Genomic DNA, 23,349 nt, shown 5'->3' on the forward strand with positions numbered 1-23,349 from the left:
AAAATTTCTTAAACCGTATGCGTTTTGAAAATTTTTTTTTATGACTTAAACCACTTGTTCTATATTTGGTAATGACTTCGATTCAGTATAAGGAGTTGGGTCGTTACAGTTGGTATCAGAGCACAGTGTTTTAGGTTCTGTAGACTGACCTACGATGTAAGTCATTTTTTTGTTTTGGTTTTACTTCACCCTATGGCTATACGGTCCTTCGGCACTCGCCAGGTATGTCTAAAGCCTTGCTAATGTTAAGATTACAATTTTGCCTGAATAGTCTAAGACCTAGATATAGGGTGTTAAGTTCTTGTGGTGAAAAGTTTGTTGGTGAATTTTAGGGAGAATGCCGCCACGTAGGGGTGCACGCCGAGGAGGTGGTAGGGGAGGCAGAGGAGCCGGTCGTGGCCAGCCGGAGGCGCCACCTGTTGCACCGGCAGTCGACCCAAACGCACCGGTCACCCAGGCGGATCTCGCCGCGATGGAGCAGCGTTATCAGGACATGCTGCAAGCTGCTTTGGCGCCTTTCCTTGCCGCCCAGCAGAACCAGGCCGCCCCTGTTCAGGCCCAGGCCGCCCCTGCTCAGGCCCAGGCCGCCCCTGTTCCGGCTCAGGCCGTCGCTCCTCCAGCCCCTGAGGAAGCTCAACCAGTACCAGTTCAACTGTCGGCCGAGGCGAAACACTTACGGGATTTCAGGAAGTATAATCCCAAGACCTTTGACGGATCCATGGACAACCCCACAAAGGCCCAAATGTGGTTGACGTCCATAGAGACTATTTTCCGGTACATGAAGTGCCCAGAAGACCAGAAGGTGCAGTGTGCAGTCTTCTTCTTGGAGGACAGGGGCACCGCCTGGTGGGAGACCGCTGAGAGAATGCTGGGGGGCGATGTCAGCAAAATAACTTGGGAGCAGTTCAAGGAGAACTTCTATGCTAAGTTCTTCTCTGCAAATGTGAAGCACGCCAAGCTGCAAGAGTTCCTAAACTTGGAGCAAGGCGACATGACGGTGGAGCAGTACGACGCCGAGTTCGATATGCTGTCCCGCTTTGCTCCCGATATGGTAAGGGATGAGGATGCCAGGACGGAGAAATTCGTTAGAGGACTCAGGCTAGACCTTCAGGGCATTGTCAGAGCCCTCCGCCCAGCCACGCATGCTGATGCACTACGTATAGCACTGGATTTGAGCCTGCCTGAGAGAGCCGATCCGTCTAAGGCTGCCGGCAGAGGGTCAGCCTTGGGACAGAAGAGAAAGGTGGAGACGCAGCTTGACGTAGCACCGCAGCGAACACTGAGGTCAGGAGGTGTCTTCCAGAGACACCGACGGGAGCTTGCAGCAGCCGGGAGGACTCTGAGAGAGCTACCCGCTTGTACTACCTGCGGGAGAGTCCACGGAGGTCGTTGCTTAGCTGGAAGTGGAGTCTGCTTCAGATGTAGACAGCCGGGGCACACTGCTGATGTGTGTCCTCGGAAACCCTTTGAGACGACACCGCCCCAGCCTTCTGCGTCCCAGCAGGGGAGAGTTTTCGCCACCACCCGGCAGGAGGCCGAGCGAGCTGGCACAGTGGTGACAGGTACGCTCCCAATTTTGGGGCATTATGCTTTTGTGCTATTTGACTCTGGGTCATCCCACTCGTTTATATCCTCCGTTTTCGTTCAGCATGTGGGTTTGGAGGTAGAGCCTTTGGGTAGTGTTTTGTCGGTTTCTACTACATCTGGGGAGGTCCTGTTGTCCAAAGAACAAATAAAGGCATGTCGAGTAGAGATAGCAAATCGTATGTTAGACGTGACCTTACTAGTGTTAGACATGGAGGACTTTGATGTGATACTAGGCATGGATTGGCTGTCAGCCAACCATGCAAACATAGACTGTTTTGGCAAGGAAGTTGTCTTTAACCCTCCCTCCGAGGCTAGCTTCAAATTCAGGGGGGCAGGCATGGTATGTATACCCAAGGTCATCTCAGCCATGAAGGCTAGTAAACTACTCAGCCAGGGAACTTGGGGCATCTTGGCAAGCGTAGTGGATGTGAGAGAGCCAGAAGTTTCCCTATCTTCCGAACCAGTGGTAAGGGAGTACCCCAACGTTTTCCCAGACGAACTTCCAGGACTTCCGCCTCCCAGAGAAGTAGACTTCGCCATCGAGTTAGAGTCGGGCACTGCCCCTATCTCGAGGGCCCCTTACAGAATGGCTCCAGCCGAGCTAAAGGAGTTGAAGGTCCAGTTACAGGAGTTGCTGGACAAAGGCTTCATCCGGCCCAGTGTGTCGCCTTGGGGAGCCCCAGTATTGTTCGTGAAGAAGAAGGATGGGTCGATGCGCCTTTGTATTGACTACCGAGAGCTGAACAAGGTGACAGTCAAAAACCGCTACCCCTTGCCCAGGATTGACGACCTGTTCGATCAGTTGCAGGGAGCCACTGTCTTTTCCAAGATCGACCTGCGATCAGGCTATCACCAGTTGAGGATTAGGGACGGTGACATTCCCAAGACGGCCTTTCGATCGAGGTACGGACATTACGAATTCGTTGTGATGTCTTTCGGCTTGACTAACGCTCCTGCAGTATTCATGGATTTGATGAACAGGGTGTTTAAGGACTTTCTAGACTCGTTCGTCATAGTCTTCATTGACGACATCCTCATTTACTCAAAAACTGAGGCGGAGCACGAGAAGCACTTACACCAGGTTTTGGAGACCCTTCGAGCCAACAAGTTGTATGCCAAATTCTCCAAGTGTGAATTCTGGTTAAGGAAGGTGACGTTTCTTGGCCACGTGGTTTCCAGTGAGGGAGTTTCAGTAGATCCCGCAAAGATTGAAGCGGTGACCAACTGGACTCGACCGTCCACGGTTAGTGAAATTCGAAGTTTTCTGGGCTTGGCAGGTTACTACAGGAGGTTCGTGGAAGACTTCTCACGTATAGCCAGCCCGTTGACCCAGTTGACCAGAAAGGGAACCCCTTTTGTCTGGAGCCCAGCATGCGAGAGGAGCTTTCAGGAGCTCAAACAGAAGCTAGTGACTGCACCGGTCCTGACAGTGCCCGATGGTTCGGGAAACTTTGTAATCTATAGTGACGCCTCCAAGAAGGGACTGGGCTGTGTCCTGATGCAGCAAGGTAAGGTAGTTGCTTATGCCTCCCGCCAGTTGAAGATCCATGAGCAGAACTACCCTACCCATGACTTGGAGTTGGCAGCTGTAGTCTTTGCACTGAAGATATGGAGGCACTATCTGTACGGTGAGAAGATTAAGATTTACACCGACCATAAGAGCCTGAAGTACTTCTTCACTCAGAAGGAGTTGAACATGAGGCAGAGGAGGTGGCTCGAGTTGGTGAAAGACTACGACTGCGAGATCCTATACCACCCAGGCAAAGCAAATGTAGTGGCTGACGCGCTGAGTAGGAAAGTGGCACATTCAGCAGCGCTAATCACCAAGCAGACCCCCTTACTCAGAGATTTTGAGAGAGCCGAGATTGCAGTCTCAGTAGGTGAGGTTACCGCACAGTTGGCTCAGTTGACAGTTCAGCCAACCTTGAGGCAAAAGATCATTGCTGCTCAGCTGAATGATCCTTACTTGGCAGAGAAGCGTCGCGTGGTAGAGACAGAGGAAGGTGAAGACTTCTCCATATCCTCTGACGGTGGCCTTATGTTTGAGGGACGCCTGTGTGTGCCGGAAGACAGCGCAGTTAAGACGGAGCTTTTGACTGAGGCCCACAGTTCCCCGTTTACCATGCACCCTGGGAGTACGAAGATGTACCAGGACTTAAGGAGTGTCTATTGGTGGAGGGGCATGAAGAGGGATGTGGCAGACTTTGTCAGTAGATGCTTGGTGTGCCAACAGGTGAAGGCACCTAGGCAGCATCCAGCAGGGTTGTTGCAACCCTTGAGTGTGCCAGAGTGGAAGTGGGAGAGTGTGTCGATGGATTTTATTACGGGACTGCCCAAGACCCTAAGGGGCTACACGGTGATCTGGGTTGTGGTCGACAGACTCACGAAGTCGGCCCATTTCGTGCCAGGGAAATCCACTTACACTGCCAGTAAGTGGGGGCAGCTATATATGACAGAGATTGTGAGACTACATGGAGTACCCGTATCCATCATTTCAGACAGAGACGCCCGTTTCACATCGAAGTTCTGGAAAGGACTTCAACTTGCATTAGGTACGAGGTTGGACTTCAGCACGGCATTCCACCCTCAGACTGATGGTCAGACAGAGAGATTGAACCAGATTTTGGAGGACATGCTGCGAGCCTGCGTACTAGAGTTTTCAGGAAGTTGGGACTCCCATCTGCATCTGATTGAGTTTGCCTATAACAACAGCTACCAGGCTACCATCGGTATGGCACCGTTCGAGGCTCTGTATGGCAAGTGCTGTAGATCCCCTGTCTGCTGGGGCGAGGTTGGAGAGCAGAGGATGCTAGGCCCCGAGTTAGTGCAGACGACCAACGCAGCCATACAGAAGATCCGAGCTCGTATGCTGACAGCCCAGAGCAGACAGAAGAGTTACGCTGATGTACGACGTAAGGACCTCGAGTTTGAAGTGGGAGATATGGTCTTTCTGAAGGTTGCACCCATGAAGGGTGTTCTGAGGTTCGCGAAGAAGGGGAAGCTGAGTCCACGCTTCGTAGGGCCGTTCGAGATATTGGAGCGGATTGGCCCCGTGGCTTACCGCTTGGCGCTACCCCCATCTTTTGCTGCAGTGCACGACGTATTCCATATCTCCATGCTGAGGAAATATGTCGCAGACCCAACACATGTGGTGGACTTCGAGCCACTGCAGATTAGCGAGAACTTGAGCTACGAGGAGCAGCCTGTCGAGGTCCTGGCAAGGGAGGTCAAGAAGCTTCGCAGTCGAGAAATTCCACTGGTCAAAATCCTTTGGCAGAACCATGGAGTGGAAGAGGCCACGTGGGAGAAAGAAGAGGACATGAGAGCCCAGTACCCCGAGCTGTTCGAGGATTAGAACTTTCGAGGACGAAAGTTTTTTTTTTGGAGGGAAGATTGTAACGCCCAACAAATTCGATATTTCTTTTTTTGTTTTGTCCATTGTCATCAATATTAAGTGTGGTTATGGGAATTTTTAAACTTATTGGAAGAACCTTGTCATTTTATTTCTCGAGTAATTAAGGCTGAGAATCTTTATTTGGTTTATGATAATAAGTATTTTTGGAAATAATTGGGGAAGTTTTATAAAACTAAGGTTGGTTGGTTAAGGGAGAAATGTGGGGACTAGTTGGGGTTAATTAGGTAAATTTCAAAAAGATTTGGAGATATAGGAGGTGGTTGTTTTCTAATTAGTTAAAGGAATTGGAAAAAAAAAAAAAAAAAAAAAGAAAAGATAAATTTTCTCTTTAAAGCAGCCTCGGGACGCGCATCAGAAAATCAAAAAAAAAAAAGAAAAGAAGAAAGAAAACAGTAAGCCGCCGCCGAAACCCTAGCCGCCTACCCACGCCACACGCCCAGCCGCGCCGGAGACTGCAAACCAAGTCAAGCCACCGCACGCCGAGGACCTGCTACGCACGCCAGCCGTGTTTGCAGCCGAAACTAGCCGCGCCGCGTCGATCTGAGGAAGGGCAGCCAGCCGCGTCGCGACGCCCCGATCCAACGCTGAGGAGCCGCAGCCGATTCGTCAGCCAAGCCGTGTCCGCGACGCCGTCGTTCACACGCCCAGCCACGCCGCGCCGCTTAGATCCGACGCAGCGCAGCCGGAACATTCGCCAGCCAACCGTCGCGCCGACTGAAATCCAGCAGCTAAGCCTCGCGCGCCTCCAGCCGTCGAACCCGAACCCGGAATCGCCCCGCGCTCGCTCGCCCGAACCCGAAACCGAACCCGCGTCCGTGCCCACACGTGCCTAGCTCTCCCCGCGTGCAAGCCACGCCGCGCCGCCTGCACTGCAAGCCGAGCCGCGCCTCCTTGCTGACGCGAGCCGAGCCGCACGCGCAAGATCCTTGCGCCAAGCCGAGCCGAGCCGATCTCTGTCTCCTTCCAGCCGAGCCGCCAAGCCTAATTTGGCTCCTTCCACCTAATTTTTGGTAATTAAATCAATTATTTTGGCATTATCCAGTAAGATTCAATATTTTGGGCACTAGTTAATTTAATTTGGAATTAAATTAGATCATTTTTCCTTAAGGGACGTCTTGGGCCAAGTAACGGCTGCAGCGGGGGATTTCTTCAGTAGGGGCTTGAGTACTGCAATCTCCTTCTAGGGTAAGTCATTTCGAATGAGTTTTGAACCGTTAATCGTGGGCGACCTAATTACGAATTTTGGCATATTAAACAGTTAGGGCCTCGTCGCTTGGAAAGCGTACTGCCTCGCGGTTAGGACTCGTCAAGTAAATCTCCAGGTAAGAGATTCTACTACTAGCTCCATGCTTAGAAATATGAGATGATGCATACTCCAATTTTGCATGTTGAGGATTGGACGGTACGATGCCTGAAATCAATGTTAGTATGATGTAAATGACGGTATGGTTATACTATAGCCTGTTACGTGTGGCGAGAGCTGTTATAGCTATACGACGAATGTCGAGACGGAGAGGGCAGAGATGATTTATATGATATGTTATATGCTGATGCCATGTGTATGTATACTGCAATTAGGGTACCTGTTAGCTTGATCTGTTAGAGTCGTACCTGCATGGGTGTCCTTCGGGATCACCACCTATTGAGGACTGTGTGGTCCGACGGGACGCCAGTCTAGCATGGATATAGATATGACTCGAGTGACTCGACGGGGTCCTCGCATCCCGACTGTCCTAGGTGTCCCCCGGGGCACCGAAGACCAGAGTTACGTTCCTACGGGAGCGCATGTTTGCACGTGTTCGGGAACGTGCCAGAGATTGGGTACCAGTTATCAGGACTCTAACAGGAAGTTAACAGGCACCTAGTGGGACTAGTAGTGGGTCCCTTACTGAGTATTTTATACTCACTCTCTTCGTTTTATGTTTTCAGGTAGAGGACGGGGCAAGGGCAAGGGCAAGCTGGCGAGCGACCCGAAGTGAGACCGTGGAGGGCCATAGGGACTACCGCTTCCGCTTATTCTTATTTCAGATTTTCGCATTTGAATTTGAGTACTTTTCATCACTTACCATCTTTTATGTAGATAGGGCCCGAGTAGGATTTCAGAACGCTTTTACATTTTTGCATGACTACCTTGTTTAAATTTTATAAATAAAATTTCTTAAACCGTATGCGTTTTGAAAATTTTTTTTTATGACTTAAACCACTTGTTCTATATTTGGTAATGACTTCGATTCAGTATAAGGAGTTGGGTCGTTACAGTATCTAAGATGCATAATGTATTGATGTTGATGACTTATGTTGAAGACTGATGATGATGATTGATATTATGTTGATGACTGATTTACGTTGATAATGATGCATGATATATTAATCACCTGGATCTTGACGTTCAAATTAATATTCATGTCATGTTTATGATGTTTATGATATGCTACATGCTATGGATGAGTGTTCTGTTAACTTTGTTTATTAGGGTCATACCCATATAGGTGTCCCTTGGGATCACCATCTTTTTATGACTGTGTGGTTCGACGGGACCACCAATTTGTCATGATATGTTTATGAGTAGTCTAACGGGGTCACTTACAGCCCGGTTGTCTTAAGTCTTCCTTCAGGTTCATTGAAGACCAATTTTGTCCTAGGTGTTTCTTTGAGTTCACCGAAGACCAGTTTTGTCCTAAGTGTTGCTTTAAGTTCACCGACGATCAGATGTGTTTCGTGTTCCTATGGGATCATTATATTGCATGTGTTTGAGAACATGCCAGTTTAGAGATACTTCCTTACGGGACCCTAATGGAAAGTTAACAGATGAGACTAGTAGGAGGTCCCTTACTGAGTATAGGTTTATACTCATTCTTTCTATGTTTAATATTTCAGGCAGAGGTAAATGTAGAGGAAAGTTGACTAGAGATAGAGAAGTTTCTTTGACATGTCATATGAAAACTCAGTTTTGCTTTTGAATCTATGTATCAGTGTTTCAGTATTCTGTGTTTAATGAAAATTTAGTCTTTCTCTTTTCAAGAAAGTGTCTATTGTTATTGTTTCTTTTTAGTAATAACCTCAACTTAGTATAAAGAGTTGGATCATTACAAATTTATTGTATATAATACAATTAATATAATGTATTTAGATACATTGTATAATATAAAATTTATAAGGAATTAAATTCAAAATTGAACTTTATAATAAGATTCTCAAAATTTGAATGAGATTTTAACATTAAAATAATATGAATTGGATTCATATTAAACCTAGTGGTTAAATTAATGATAATGAGATTGACATAGAAATAGATGTTATGAAAGAATATTTATGTTAAAATATGATTGATATATACATTTAACTAAATATAAATATTTAATAAAAGTATTAATTGAATTAGATTTAACTAATAATTAGGTTAATTTTCATAAATATAACAAAATACAAAAATATTTATAGTCGTGTAACAAAAAGTGAAAGCCCATAAAATCATAAGAATATTTTAATAAATTTTAGATTTGGTCTTCAATATTCTTTTTCGTGATTTATTCATTTTTTCTTCCAGATTTCTTTAATCTTCTCTTCCAGATTTTATTTCTTCTATATTTAAACAATTGGTTCTTCTGTTTAAATGTCCTATTTCATCTTCACCTTTTTCTTCAAGATTCTTTGAAACTACTTCATCTTCTAAATATCATTTTGACATGATCTAAACGATTGTTTACCTTTGTCAATACGATCGTTTGTCATGGTCAAACACGATCGTTTTAATTTGAAGTATTTTTTCCATCGTTTAAAATGATCTAAATGATCATGTTGACATTAGCTAAACGATCGCTTACTATAGTTAACACGATCGTTTAGCATAACCCACACAATCATTAAATTTGAAGTTTTTAACAATCATTTACATTGAACAACACGATCTCTTACCGCAATCAACGCGATCGTTTTTCATGATTAACATGATCGTTTGCCATGATCAACATGATGTTTAGCATAGTCGACACAATCGTTTAAATTTAAAGCATTTTTTCCCATCGTTAAAAAAAACTACACGATCATGTATCATGAACTAAACGATAATAGATTATTCGTTTAGATTGTAGTACACGATTGTTTATAATAAGATTACTTACGCACATGTGGCCTACTAATCATGTGTTGATTAAGCAATTTTTTGTATTTTCTATTGTGAGCCTATGAGTTTTTTCCGTTTTTAAAATTATTTTACAGGGTGTAAATATTTTACAGGTTTGTTTTATTTTTGAAAAAAACCTTAATAGTTATTTTAATTAAATTTAATATATTATTTTAAGAAAAATTGTCAAAAATGAGATATTTGACAAAATATTTACAAAATTTAGTAAAATCTCAAATTCTATCAATGATATACATTAGACTTTGAAATATTTCTATTGGTGATATTGATAGACAGTAATAGAAGTTTATTAGTGTATCTATTATTGATAGAATCCAAAAAATTTCTATATTTCGTAAATATTTTAGTTTATTTTATCATATTTAAAAATGTTAGTTTATTTTAATTAATTAATATTGTGCAGTAGTAGGAGAGTGGAGCAGTAGGTAACTCCTTTCACGTATTTTGCTTTGCAAATTAAGATACACAGATAAACTAGAATTTAATTGGGAAATTGAAATACCCAATTACATTTGACCAAATAAATCTACGGTAGAATAAATGGATAAAAAAGCTTTCTAAAATTAAAACACAGAGAAATAACCTTTTTTTTACTGTTGTTGACGTCTCAGAACAAAATCTCTTTGGGATGAAAATCGCATACTGTATTTTTCTTAAAAAATACAAAGACACCGTCAATTGAAAATTAACCTATAACTTAATTTGATTTTTTTTTAGCTTATGGGAATCAATTGGGATTGGGAATGATATTTTTAGAGATTTTTTTTTTCTTCTTTTGTAATTCACTAATTACATTCTTCAACCCATATACCTATCTTCTATAGGTTATTGAAGAAGATGAAATGAGAAGTTGTGCACGAGAGAGAGTTTCAGATTAAAGGGGGAGATCATACATAAGGTGGAAGTTTATCTCCTTTCCATTTATTTTATTTAATTTCAAATTAAAAACAATCAATTAATTAATATTTAATATTTAATATTTAATTAAAAATTATATTTAATTAGTATTTTATTTAAATTACATTTAAATAAATATCACTCACATCAACTATAGTTTAATTCATTTATTTAATTAAATCAATTAAATTTAATTTAACAATTAATTAATTACTAAAATAAATATTTAATATTTAATATAATTTATATTTTAATCATATTTAAATAAATATTTTTCTCATAACTTACGGTTTTAATATAAATCTAACTCACATTAAATTAATATTTTTTTAAAAAAAATTAAATTAATAATTGAATCTATTTAAATATTTTATTCTTTCATAAATTAATTTTAGATCAATTTCATAATTAAATTTATATTATGAAGCTTAATTAAAATATAAATTTTATATTATAATGTAACATCATACATTATATTATTTTCCTAACTGAATTTGAACCATTCAAATTCCATTCAATATATAATAACCTTATTACCAGACGAGCTAGAAAGGGTACTAATGAACCTACAAATCAAAAGTTTCAATAATACGAGATTAATTGATTAAACTTATTAACCATATTAATTAATATTTGTTAATTGTGTGTACACTCCATTAAAGACTTAGAGTTGCACTCTTCTAGCTGTAGATATATGGTTATGTTTTTGGATATAGATTAATAATTGTCACACCCCTCCCGAATCACCTACTTTTGACCCGAGAGACGACGTGAAGTTAACCGATGTCGCTTCCCTTCTGAAACAACACCAGTTGACCCTAACTACTGAACCATTTAGAATGCTAATCAACTTTAGTAAGTTAAAAATTACACAAGGAAATAAGACGATGAACCTACATTAGATAAACTTCATTACATTACTTCAAAACAAGTTAAGGCTAAATGCCTTTATTTACAGACATAACTTTTAGACCAAACGAAACTAAACAACTGAACTTAACGCTCACTATCTACAAGAAAATGAAGATCTATCGACGCAAAAAAGCATTCTCGACACATAAATTCGCGTCGGGAAAAATAAGTCGAGAGATTCTTGACATCACTCAATGTCTTATTTAAGCATCGGGAGATGTCAAGAATACTGTGTCGATGTTTTCGAGGATCTCCTGACGCACAAAATGAAAGACGAATGGAAAATTAGAAGAAAACGAATGGAAAAATAGAAAAATTAGAAGAAACATAGAAAAGATCTGATCGGATCTTAGCATAAGAAATAAGGAATAAAGAAGAAGAAAGAGAAGTGACGATCATGTTAACTATGGACAGCGGCGACGTGGAAGGGTAGCGGCAGACAGTGACGGCAAGAAGAAAAACACACAAGAGAAGGCCTTGACTGTAACGCCCCAAAAATTAAGAAAATTTTGGAGTTAGTTATCTTAATTTTGTTTAATTAAGATAATTTATTGGGCGTTATTTTGAATCCATTTAATGAGAATTATTTGATTTATGTGGGAATTAAAATTAATTAAATATTTCTTGGATGAATATTTAATTAATTAGAGGTTTTGACACGTGGTGTTTGTTGAGTTTTTATTAAATGGTAGGTTAAGAGGATTAAGTAAAGTTGTGGATTTTTAGTGTTGTTGAACTTGAATTTAATTAAATAATTATGGATGTTATTTAATTAAATTGTCGGGTGAAAAGTTTGTTGGAGATTTGATAATTATAAGTATATGTGGAAATATATATATAATTATTATGTTAATGGAAAAGATAATTATATTTGTTGAAATATAATTATTTAAGGAAAAGATAGTTGTATTTTGGGGAAAGGATATTTATTAAAGGAGAAAAAGTAAAATAATTATATTTTGGGAAAATATAATTATTTGTAAAAGGATAATTAATTACTTTGGAGAAAGATAAACAATAATTAATTATTGTGGAAGATAATTAATTGTTTTGAAGAAAGATAAATAATAATTAGTTATTGTGGAAGATAATTAATTATTATGTAGGAAGATAAATATTGTTTATGGAGTGAAGTTGTTATGGTTGAGTTAAGATAATTCATGTTGGAAGTTATAAGTGATTTATTGGAAAAGATTTGATTGATTAAATTAATTGAGGACTTAAGTTAATTTGAGATTTTGGAGGAAAAAGTTAGTTTTGGTGGAATTGTAATTAATTGAGTATATATATATGGATATATATATTTAATTAATAATTTGGAAAAGTGTAGTTAATTATATTATGGAATATAATTATATTTATTTGGAAAAGAAAATAATCCATGAAGAGAGAGATGGTTGATTTTGATTGGACGAAAAAGATATATATTTATAAGAGAGAATAATGGTTTAAATAAATATATATTTATTGTAGATTTTGGTGAGAGAAAAATAATAATAATAAAGAAGTATTATTATTATTACTAATGGTTATAAATGCCTAAGATTAAGGCATTGATTTAGGAAAGATAATGGGAATAAAGATATATGTATATTTTTTTGGTATTATATATATATATATATATCCTAAAAGGAAAAGGAAAAGGAAATAATAATAATTATTATTATTGTTATTATTTGGGTCTATAAATAGCATTGTAATGCTTAAGATGGAATTAAAAGAAAAAAAAAGGTTCTTTATCTTCTTCTCTAAGATAACCCTCTGCTGTCGCCGCCTCAATTGAAGTTAAGATTGGTCTCTTTGGAAGCTTGAGGATTTAAAGTGATGAACTAAGAGGATTTTTCGACCTCCATTTGAGTAACCTTGGTAAGTCAATGAAATTAAATTAATATTTTATTAATTTAATTTTGGATCTATTTGGGGTTTCTGTAAAGGTTCAATTGCCTAAACTTTTTAAGATTTAAATCTTGGATTTTTCCCAATCAAGGTTGAATTGGTTTCAACCCCTTTTGTTTGAGAAGTTAATTAATTTGAGAGAATTTTTGGATGTTAGCCAATTGCTAATTTCATTAATTAAGATACTAAGTTTTCCTTTTATGATTAGGATCAAGTTAATTGGAGAATTTTACTGTCAACTAAGGAGTACCTTTGTTTGGCTAAAATCTCCAGATAAGAGATTCTCCTACTAGACCTTCGAACTGAATTCAAGAGACCGCATGTAATTATGATTATGCATTGATGGTAGCTAAAATGCATAATTTGATGATAATGATTATACTAAGATTATGATGATAGTTGATGTTGATGATGATGACTGAGATTATTATGTTGATGATTGATGATGATGACTGATGTTATGTTAATGACCGGTAGTATGTTGTTGATGACTGTTGATGATTGTTAATGCATGATATATTAATCACATGATTAAGGACGTTAAGATTAATACTCATGCCATGTTATGATGTTATGTTATGCTACATGCTATGGATAGGGTGTTCTGTTAACTTTGTCTATTAGAGTCGTACCTGCATGGGTGTCCTTCGGGATCACCACCTATTTAGGACTGTGTGGTCCGACGGGACGCCAGTCTAGCATGGATATAGATATGATTCGAGTGATTCGACGGGGTCCTCGCATCCCGATTGTCTTAGTGTTACCCGTGGGTTCACTACAGACCAGCATGTCCTAGGTGCTCCCTCGGGACACCGAAGACCAGATTTTCGTTCCTACGGGAGCGCATGTTGCACGTGTTCGGGAACGTGCCAGAGATTGGGTACCATTTTCAAGACTCTAATGGGAAGTTAACAGACACCTAGCGGGACTAGTAGTAGGTCCCTTACTGAGTATATGTTTATACTCACTCTTTCTATGTTTAATATTTTAGGCGAAGGTAAAGGTAGAGGAAAGCTGGCGAGCGACAGAGAAGAATCCGTGACATGCCATATGGGGACTCAGTTTTGCTTCCGCGTTTATGTTTCAGTGTTTTAATATTTCGTTTTTAGTGAAAATTTATTCTTCCCTCGTTTCAAAAAGTGTCTCTTGTCATTGTTTCCTTTTTAGTAACGACCTCAGCTTAGTATAAAGAGTTGGGTCGTTACATTGACAATCACAAAAACATACTTATTTCGTATTGTTTTTTTCTCAAACTCAAACCAAAACAAAGAAAAAATAAAAAAAACACTTATTGGCGAGGGGCGGACGACGACTAACAAGCATCGACGGCAACGACAAGCAACAAATGATGGATGGAAGCAGTGAGCCTTCTATTTCTTCTTTCAGACTTCTTCATTCATCTCCTTCGTTTTCGATCTCCCTTTCCCTCATTTTTGGCTAACACGGATCAGTTTTACATATCTGAAAATGGTATTTGAAGGGGAACGCGCCCGATGCATGACTAAACATGTCGAGAATGTGTAGGACATTTCCAACATCATTACGCAAGGCATCAGAAGAAGTTAAATATATTATAAAAAATTATAAACTTCTCCCTACGCCATGCATAACGGTGTCGAGAGAAGTTAAATATATTAAAAAAAATTATAAATTTCTTCTGACACCATTACGCATGGTGTCGGGAGAAGTTTGTAATTTTTTTTAATAAATTATGTTTACTAACGTCGCCTTATGTTGCATCGGGATTGCCAACCTTTCCCAACGGATCTTCTATGACGTCGGAAGAAGCTTTTTCTCCAGACGTCACTTATCTCGACGTCCATGTTGTGCGTCAGGAAATATATATTTTCTTGTAGTGCCTAAATTTATGTACAAAGTACTGACCAACAACAGCAAAACTATCTAGGACTTTGCACAGCAAACTTAGAGACAACGATCAGGCTCTCAGATCATGATCTCTTCCTGGAAGGTAGAAAAACATATGGAAAGGATGAGTTAAATAGCCTAGTGAGTTAAGGTTTTAATAAAGCATATATATGTTTTTTAAATAACTTTATTCTTTTTCTTAAATCATTCATAAAACATAACATAAGAATAAAATCTTTAAAACTCTTTCTACATTTGGAAATATCTCTTCCTATCTTGAAAAGCTCTTTTGCTTCCTAAAAAATCTCTGTTTCTTTATCTCTATTAGATCTATACCCTGGAAACTCGATCATGATGGCAACTAGCTTGACTTACCATGCCTGAAACTCGACCATGATTATATCATGTCTGAACTCGGTCAAGGTAGCAGAGTGCTGATCATATTATCCTGCTTGAACTTGGTGGTAGTGGTTAAGTGGTTAGCATAGCTCTTTACCCTTGAAACTCTATGCACATTGACCGCCGATAACTCAGTGTATAAAGCAAACAAGGTTTTCATTTAAACTAAGTACTAGATCATTTAGACTGAAAACAAAATTGTTTAGATTGGGTATAAAATTGTTTTTAATCATTTTTTCAAGTGTGTGTAACTGAGGAGTATTTTTGCTATTTCACGTTGTGGGCTGTGAGTTTTTTTTCTTTTTTAGAATTATATTATATGGTGTAAATAGTTTTGTAATTTGTTATATTTTTAGAAAAAAACAAGAAAATACAAAAAAAAATATATTTGTTTTAGAAAACAAAAATAAATAGTGTTATGTAACCTTTTGGGTTAGGTGTGGTGGTAACGAAAAATCGACGCCAGCAAAAACAAATTTCCAAACCCAAACTTAAAATTAAAGAAAAGTCCAAAACCTTTCCCCCACAACCAATTTCAAAAATATTATTTTGTGCTCTTCAAAGGTGAAAAGTCACAAAATATAATGTCCTCAATTGGAATCCAACCTTTAAACACCTCAATATTTTACTCTTTCTTTTTTCTCCCTTTATTTGATCTATTTCAATCAAGATCGAATAAGAAAATTAAAAGAAAAAAATTTCTAGTTATCAGTTGATACAATTGCTAGATAATATTTTGTATAAAAAAAGATTGGTATGGTTTTAGAAAGAAAGTTTTGTAAGAATGTAGAAAAATAATATTTCAAATGCCTTTCTTTGTTTTGTTTAATAACAATGATTATTGATAATTATATAAGGGATGATTAAACAAAGAAGCACGGTTTTTAAAAAATTGAATCAGTTGATGTTTTGTATGAAATTCATGATCTTTAACCCAGATTTTGATTGCCATTCATGAATTTTGGTTGAGATTTTCTGACAAATTTATGATATTCGATCAAGATTTTGGTCAAGATCCATGATTTTCAATCCGAAGAAATGTATTTTCTCTCATGATTCTACTATGTTTTAGATTTAGAAAATAATATGTTTAAAAATAGGTCTATTTTCAAAATAAAAAGTTAAAAGGTTTAATTTTTATCATTTTCACGAAGATTAAAGTATAGCATTTAAGAAACTAGAGACAATTGATTACAACCACGAACTCAAACCTCAACATCTAAAAGAGTATTTCTTTCGTGATAAAAATTTTGTATTAAGATAATAATTAGTTTTTATTATTTTTATCTTATCATTCATTAATTAAATATTTTACAAAATTATTGTTTTAGCTTAGGATTGTTGTAATTTTTAAAATAACTATTGAAAATTGTATTCTTATTAGAAGGAAAAAAAGAAAGAAAAAGAAAAAAACAATCATGTTAAACTATGTATAATAGATTGTGTTTAAATAAGTTTTAAACTTTTTATTACATTTATATTAAATAAATCTTAACATATTTGAAAATATAAAATCAAAATATATATCTCTAAGGCATTAAATTTGAACCATAGAATTTACACAAATAATTTTAAAAATATAAACCTAAATGTTATCTTAAATTTATGGGAGATTACAATTATATTTTACCATAACATTAATACAACCAAGATATTAAATTTAAGCGCATCAATAGAAGGTTATTATTTTCTCTTTTTTCATCAATAGAAGGTTTTATATATTATATAGAAAAATTAACATTTATTTTAGGATTAATTTACGATAGAAAATATAAAAAAAAATATTCATTTAAATTGTATTCCTATACCCTTAGAATTAAATCGATTAAAATATTAAAATAATAATAATTGAATCAATTTAAAATTTAAATTTATATATATTTGTTTATGATTTCATTTCAACTAACCAACTCAAAATCACTTAATACATTATTACTCTTTCAAAATTGTTGGAAAAGAAAAAAGAAACTTATGTATAATCCCCTGAACAAGTTAAGAAGAATATAGGAAGAGAAAGAACAAATTCTTATTCCACTCATATTAATGAAAGTTTCTACTATTTGTTTGTAAAATTTATTTCTAATATTATGTCAATATCTGCATTATATAAAAGATTACGTTAATATTTGCATTATATAAAAGTCTTATACCACATATATATATATATATATATATATATATATATATATATATATATATATATATATATAAAGTGATGTATTAATAATTTAAAGATAAAAATATCTAAATCCCAATTTCATGAAATAAAATTTAGTTTAATTAGATTATAATCAAGATATCGTTTAGATTTATATCTAAACCAGTAAGAGTTTCGATATTTTTATAAAATACAAAGTCTACAATATGAGATAATAAAAGTTGACTATCTGTATGTTGAGAACAAAATCAAAATTGAAAGCACAATCCGAGACTAAATTGTATTTTTTAAGCATAAAAAACAAAACAAAGAATTGATTAAAAAAAGTAAATAAAAAAGAATTAAAATTTAAAAATAGAAATAATGTTTATAAAGTTAAATGTAGTAATTAAGATTAAAAGGTAGAAAGAAATAGTTGACACGTAATTTTGGTCCACAATGTGAGAGGTTTAGATTTTGTACCAACATTTTGTTGTATTAAGTATTAAACAAAACATCTTTTTTTCTTTCTTTTTTTTTTTGTTTGGTTTTGTTTTTAATATTATCAAACACTAATTAAAAATTGTAAAAAAAGAAAAAGAAGAAAAAATGAAAAGTAAAGATGTGATTTATCGGAAACAAAAAGAAAAATCACCATCCAATTTTGAGGAAAAGGAATTTTGTTTTTCTTGTTTTACTTGTATTCCGTTGCAAAAGTTTGAAGAAGACTGACCAATTAAATTAAAAACTATCCACACCCTCTTCCTTTCTCACCCATAACTTTGTTAAGAACTTCAACTAAATCATACCATTTTCTCTTTCTTTTCCTTTCCTTTCCTTTCCTTTCCTTTCCTTTCTCAAACCGTACCAGATTCCACCGCCGTCCTTCTCCGCCGCCATCTCCACTCTGCTCCTTCCTTCAACTCCTACCTCCCCCCCCCCCCCCTTCCTTGGGGATGCCGATCAATACGTCGCTCTTCAACCATCCTCTCCTCCGCCGCCGCTAGTTTCTCAAATTTATAATGTCCTCGAGGGATTCTAACGTCCTCTTCAGTGGTGGCGGCATCAGGTCTTTGTCTCTTTCTTTTTCTCTCTCATCGCCACTCCTCTTCATATGTATGCATAAAATTCAATGGTGTTTTCTGCTAATTTTGACCTTTTCTCTCCTCCCCTTCTTTATTGACTTACTTTTCATTAAAGCGTCGTTTGTGGGGTTCGACCTTTGGATTGGTCTTTTCAAGCTTCTTACAGGATGTATTGATGATCCTTGTGACATTCCATATCTGGATGGAGACACATAGTTACATATTTTCATTTTCATTTTCATTTTTTTTTTTAAAAAAGTTGTCTTTGCTTTTTGAGGGAATTGTATTTTTAGGCAAATTCTTCCAATGGGTTATGTAATTAATAGAATGTATAATGAAACTTAAGGATCTTTTATTCGGCCAGTTCTTTGTATAGTCTACTTTGATGTTAATTGTGGTCCAGATTACCTGGCCATCGCATGAATGGTGGACCTGAGTTTTTGGTCTCCCTACCTGCTTTTGGAATAAGATTTCTTTCTACACTTTCTTTTAAGAACCTGAAGCAATCAATGTGCAATAGCTCAGTTCTTAAAGGTGGCCACATAGGGCCCATTATCTTCTGGGGTGTGATTTGAGTTGCCCTCATGGATGGATTTTTCAGTCATACATCATTTAATTTCTTTACGAACACGATCATCCTTAGTTTTATACTTTTGATGGTTTGTTTGTGAAGCTTTACTTGATGTATTATATCGAATTCAGTAATTGTATTTTCTATGCAGAGTTGAAATCTAGCAGCCATGGTGCACATTAGGTCAATAAGGCATAACAAGGGACATAATGATATTTGTTAAAATAACTTCTTATTTTGGTGGTTTTATTACAATGTGAAGTTGGGAAGCAGTGAAACTTGCTCATCTACTAATACTTTTATCTTCTGTCCTTTTAGTTTTCTCAATGAAAATCACACTGGAAAGTTCAGCTATGGATATTCTAGTTTCAAGGGCAAAAGAGCTTCAATGGAGGACTTCTATGAAACAAGAATTTCTGAAGTTGATGGGCAGATGGTCGCTTTTTTTGGTGTTTTTGATGGTAGGACCTAGTATTTGTTTGCAATTTTATGTCATTTTATTTGTGAGATTGAATCAGAGGGAAGATTTACACCTGAGTGGTTCAAAAAATTGTTTCTATATTTAAATCACTTACTGCATTTAATTCATCCGTTTCATTTAAAAGCTATCCTTATAAGAGTCCTCAGTTGTCTAGTTTGATGCATGAATGCTTGCTTTCCCCCCTAATTTCATGGATGCTGCAATGTTACGTAGGTCATGGAGGTTCCAGAACAGCTGAATACCTTAAGCGCAATCTTTTCAAGAACCTAAGTAGCCATCCAGACTTTATCAAAGACACAAAGACTGCTATTAGTAAGAAGTTATAATGTATTCATGTGTTGATGCCATGTTTTCCTTTTGTCTTCGCTAGTGGAGAATAAACCGGAAAAATGACTTATTCTGCAGTTGAGGTCTTTAAACAGACTGATGCCGATTATATCAATGAAGAGAAAGGGCAGCAGAAAGATGCTGGGTCAACTGCATCAACTGCTGTCCTGTTGGGGGATCGTCTCCTTGTTGCAAATGTTGGGGATTCCAGAGTAGTTGCATCTAGAGCTGGTTCAGGTTCCATATTCTTTTTTCTGATACTTAATCTTAATAAAACATGAATTTGTTAAGTATTTTAGGTTAAAATGCTATTTAGGTGCATGCACTTTGAAATTTGTTTAGTTTTAGTAGTAATTCCAATTGTTCAATTTTAGTTCTTGTACATTCAGTAAATCTTAAATTTAAACTCTCTCCTCTGCTAGTTTATAGTTGATTTTTTAAAAACTTTTGTACTCTCTTAGCATTTTTTCTATAATTTGGAAAACATATTCACATAAGTATGAAAATGTTATTATTATTTAATCATTTTTAATAAGAAAAAGGGGGGGAATTGTTATGGATAGAAAAATAATGAAACTATTTACAATATCTGGCAAAAAAACTAATTAGCCTTTATCGATTTGGATGAACTTTGCTATATTTTGTAGATAGTTTCAATATTTTGCTACTTTTGAATATGCCCCAAAAAATAACTTTGAGGGACTAAGTTTAAGACTTACTAAAAGTATATTGACTAAAATTAGATAATTGAAAGTACAATGACTAAAAATGAACGAGCTTCAAAGTATGTGGACCAAAATGATATTTTAACCATTATTATTTTATTAAGTATAGAAAATGGAGAATTGTTGGAATCAATGGATATGTGGCAATGGCTATTTAGTTGTAAGATACATTATTCATTTTTTGCAGCTATTCCCCTCTCTATTGATCACAAACCTGATAGGTCAGATGAGCGCCAAAGGATTGAGCAAGCGGGAGGATTCATTCTTTGGGCAGGTAAAGTACACTTACTTTTCAATTGCTACCCTGTGCACCCGACTCAATTGTTTAATTCTGTTTAAATGATACAGTATACACTAGAAAATAATCTCAATGAATAAAGTTTAGGTATATTTTTATTATATATATATATATATATATATATATGAATATATAAAGAACAAAGGTACACAGTATCCACACTTGTGATTTCTGATAATATAATTAGACATAAACAAAAATTTTCCATTAGTATTTCCATTTTAATCCACTATTACTATTTACATAACAATCTTTATTAAAATATGAAATGAAAACATCTGATTTGATGCAAAACTTGACCCAGGAACTTGGCGGGTTGGTGGTATCCTAGCAGTTTCACGTGCCTTTGGAGATAAGCTACTCAAACCGTATGTTGTTGCTGATCCTGAAATTAAGGTTTGTAAGCTATCTTTTGTATATGAATGTAGTATGTATTTATTTGGTCTAGCACTCTAAATCATCAGCACTAGTTGACTATGTTCGTATTATTTGTACTTGCATATGTTCTTCGTCAAACGTTAATGACTTGTATCCCAAAGATTTTGCAAAGTGCTAAGATCCTTGAATTTAACTAAAAGGCCATTGTTTCAAAATTTCTCTTTCACATCAGCACAAGTTGGCGTAACTATTGTAGCCCTTTAACCTTGTATTTTGTATATTTATCTGTTTCCTTGTGCTCTTATTGATTGTGGAAATGTGGAAGAGAGCATTGCTTTTGTTGTTCTTACCTGCTTCTTTGACTATGATTTTCACTCATCTGAGTAGGAAGAAGAACTTGAAGGTGTAGATTTTATTATTATTGCAAGCGATGGACTTTGGAATGTCATATCAAACGAGGTGATTGTTTATTCAAATTACATTGACTTTCTCTATCTTGTTCTATTAGAGAGATTAATTATTCATTTATTTAATCTTTTAAAAGAAGAAGTTCTTTACTGATTTTGACATCTTAAAATGTGCAAATGCCAGCTTGGAGATCTTGAAAAGAAAAATAAAAAATGAATATCTGGGAATACTTCTCTGGGGTTGGAAGAATTCAAGTCATTTGGCCCTTCTCCATTATAGGCCGTTGACTGAAAGGAGAGTCAGAGACAGCCTTTCTTCCTTGTCATATTCTTAGAAACCAACTATTTCACGAGCATATAAGGAGAAAAATGATAAAATAGTGCATATACTATACTAGAAAATCCATAGGATCATTGAAAATGGATAAGATTTCCATTAACTTGTTCTTTCGTAGGTTTTCAAAGTATATGCTGAGTTTTCTAGTTGTGCAATTTCATGCTTGTCAAAAGGCAGAGTCGTCTACTATTTCTAATTTCAGTAGATATTTGATCAAGTTATGGAACATTTTAAAGAACTTTTTGAATCTAAATGCTCGAATTGGCGACCATTTTGTGAGATTAGTTATCGTATGCATCACTGTGTTAAAATAATATTTGGATTCAAACGTTTTTAGAAGAACTTTAGGTTTCTTAAGCTCATTCTCCCTTCTAGTGGCAATTTGTCTAAACGGAGTGGGATTCACACACACAAAGCTCAAATCAAACTGCATAGTCTATGTTTCATTTCCATTTTTGGCTTTGCAGGAAGCTGTTGCATTGGTACAACACAACCAAGATGCAGAAATGGCATCAAGACAACTAATCCAAGAAGCTTTTGCTCGAGGGAGTTCCGACAACATTACATGTGTCATTGTACGGTTTGGTTTATCGTAATGCAATAGAATTCGATGAAACTTGTATGAATCAGCAAATGGCAGTTCTTTCTCATGGAATGTCATAACTAACTACAGTTACTGGTCTTAACGAGATCTTAATCCTCAAAGATTAGCTGATTTGTTTGTTTGTATCGAGTCAAATCCATAACTTGCACTGTGCTCAGGACTTTCCTGCTCAATCTGTAGATTACTTAATGCATTTGTTCCAACTTTTGCTTGCAAATGTAGTTTCAATGGGGTTCTCAAACAATAACATTCAGGCTAACTTTATGTTATTTTTATTTTCCCGTTTGTGTTTCGCTTCATTGCTTTCAGAAAGTTTCACTTTCATTTGTATATTGCGTTTTTTTTTTATTTTTTATTTTGTACGGATGACCTCTTTTCAGAGACATTGAAAAATGACCCACTTTTCTCAACTCAACAAAAAGTGATCTTTTTGATTATGTTAGCACCCTATGAAGTTACATGTTCGCCCCCAAGTTCAGTACGCCTAGGTCACTCAATACACGCCTACTCACTACTCGATGCTTGACATGCATTTCCTCGCTCCACCAATTAATTGAAAAAAGTAATATATTTTTGAGTTAACTCGATACATGCTTTACTCAATGCACGATGCTAGCTTGCTTGCTACTCGATCCTCGATTCCCCCTATTAATAATTGAATTACTTAAACAAAAAGATTGCTATTGTTCTCTCATAACGTTTCCTATCTTTGTTTTGAAAATTCTAGTGCTCTAGTTCTATCCTCAACTTGTATTCATCGTTTTCTTGTGATTCATCATACTTCTTTCACATCTTTGAAACTTGTAGAAAGTAACATTCACTTTGAATCACATGCATGTTAGTAGTTGCTCTATACTCGATACTTGGTTTTAGCTGAAGCATT

The 23,349-nt window shown here is 36.4% G+C and overlaps 2 protein-coding genes across 3 annotated transcripts; both read left to right on the plus strand.

Moving 5' to 3' along the window:
- Positions 1 to 200: 200 nt before the first annotated feature.
- LOC127148628 (uncharacterized) lies at positions 201 to 7,170 on the plus strand. Its single transcript, XM_051082756.1, has 2 exons — positions 201 to 1,562; positions 6,932 to 7,170. The coding sequence occupies exons 1-2, from the start codon at positions 338 to 340 to the stop codon at positions 6,979 to 6,981; spliced, it is 1,275 nt and encodes a 424-aa protein (XP_050938713.1). The 5' UTR covers positions 201 to 337; the 3' UTR covers positions 6,982 to 7,170.
- Positions 7,171 to 17,995: 10,825 nt separating this feature from the next.
- LOC103485660 (probable protein phosphatase 2C 11) lies at positions 17,996 to 22,759 on the plus strand. Of its 2 annotated transcripts, none has more exons than XM_017043892.2 (8): positions 17,996 to 18,322; positions 19,228 to 19,370; positions 19,604 to 19,702; positions 19,796 to 19,954; positions 20,630 to 20,716; positions 21,045 to 21,136; positions 21,506 to 21,577; positions 21,710 to 22,759. In XM_017043892.2, the coding sequence occupies exons 1-8, from the start codon at positions 18,276 to 18,278 to the stop codon at positions 21,740 to 21,742; spliced, it is 732 nt and encodes a 243-aa protein (XP_016899381.1). In that variant the 5' UTR covers positions 17,996 to 18,275; the 3' UTR covers positions 21,743 to 22,759. The 2 variants fall into 2 exon arrangements, with proteins under 2 accessions (XP_016899381.1, XP_008441568.1); XM_008443346.3 differs by having other exon boundaries at positions 17,997 to 18,322; positions 22,330 to 22,759.
- Positions 22,760 to 23,349: the final 590 nt, after the last annotated feature.

This window comes from Cucumis melo, chromosome 3 (assembly GCF_025177605.1).
Source record: "Cucumis melo cultivar AY chromosome 3, USDA_Cmelo_AY_1.0, whole genome shotgun sequence".
Lineage (NCBI taxonomy): Eukaryota > Viridiplantae > Streptophyta > Magnoliopsida > Cucurbitales > Cucurbitaceae > Cucumis > Cucumis melo.

Excerpts from the sequence above, each read along its gene's own strand:
- LOC127148628 (XM_051082756.1), top strand. The coding sequence starts at position 338 with ATGCCGCCACGTAGGGGTGCACGCCGAGGAGGTGGTAGGGGAGGCAGA. Across the intron at positions 1,563-6,931 it reads AGCTGGCACAGTGGTGACAG|GTAGAGGACGGGGCAAGGGC; the intron begins GTACGCTCCCAA and ends TTATGTTTTCAG.
- LOC103485660 (XM_008443346.3), top strand. The coding sequence starts at position 18,276 with ATGTCCTCGAGGGATTCTAACGTCCTCTTCAGTGGTGGCGGCATCAG. Across the intron at positions 19,955-20,629 it reads TGCATCTAGAGCTGGTTCAG|CTATTCCCCTCTCTATTGAT; the intron begins GTTCCATATTCT and ends CATTTTTTGCAG. Across the intron at positions 21,137-21,505 it reads TTGCTGATCCTGAAATTAAG|GAAGAAGAACTTGAAGGTGT; the intron begins GTTTGTAAGCTA and ends TCATCTGAGTAG.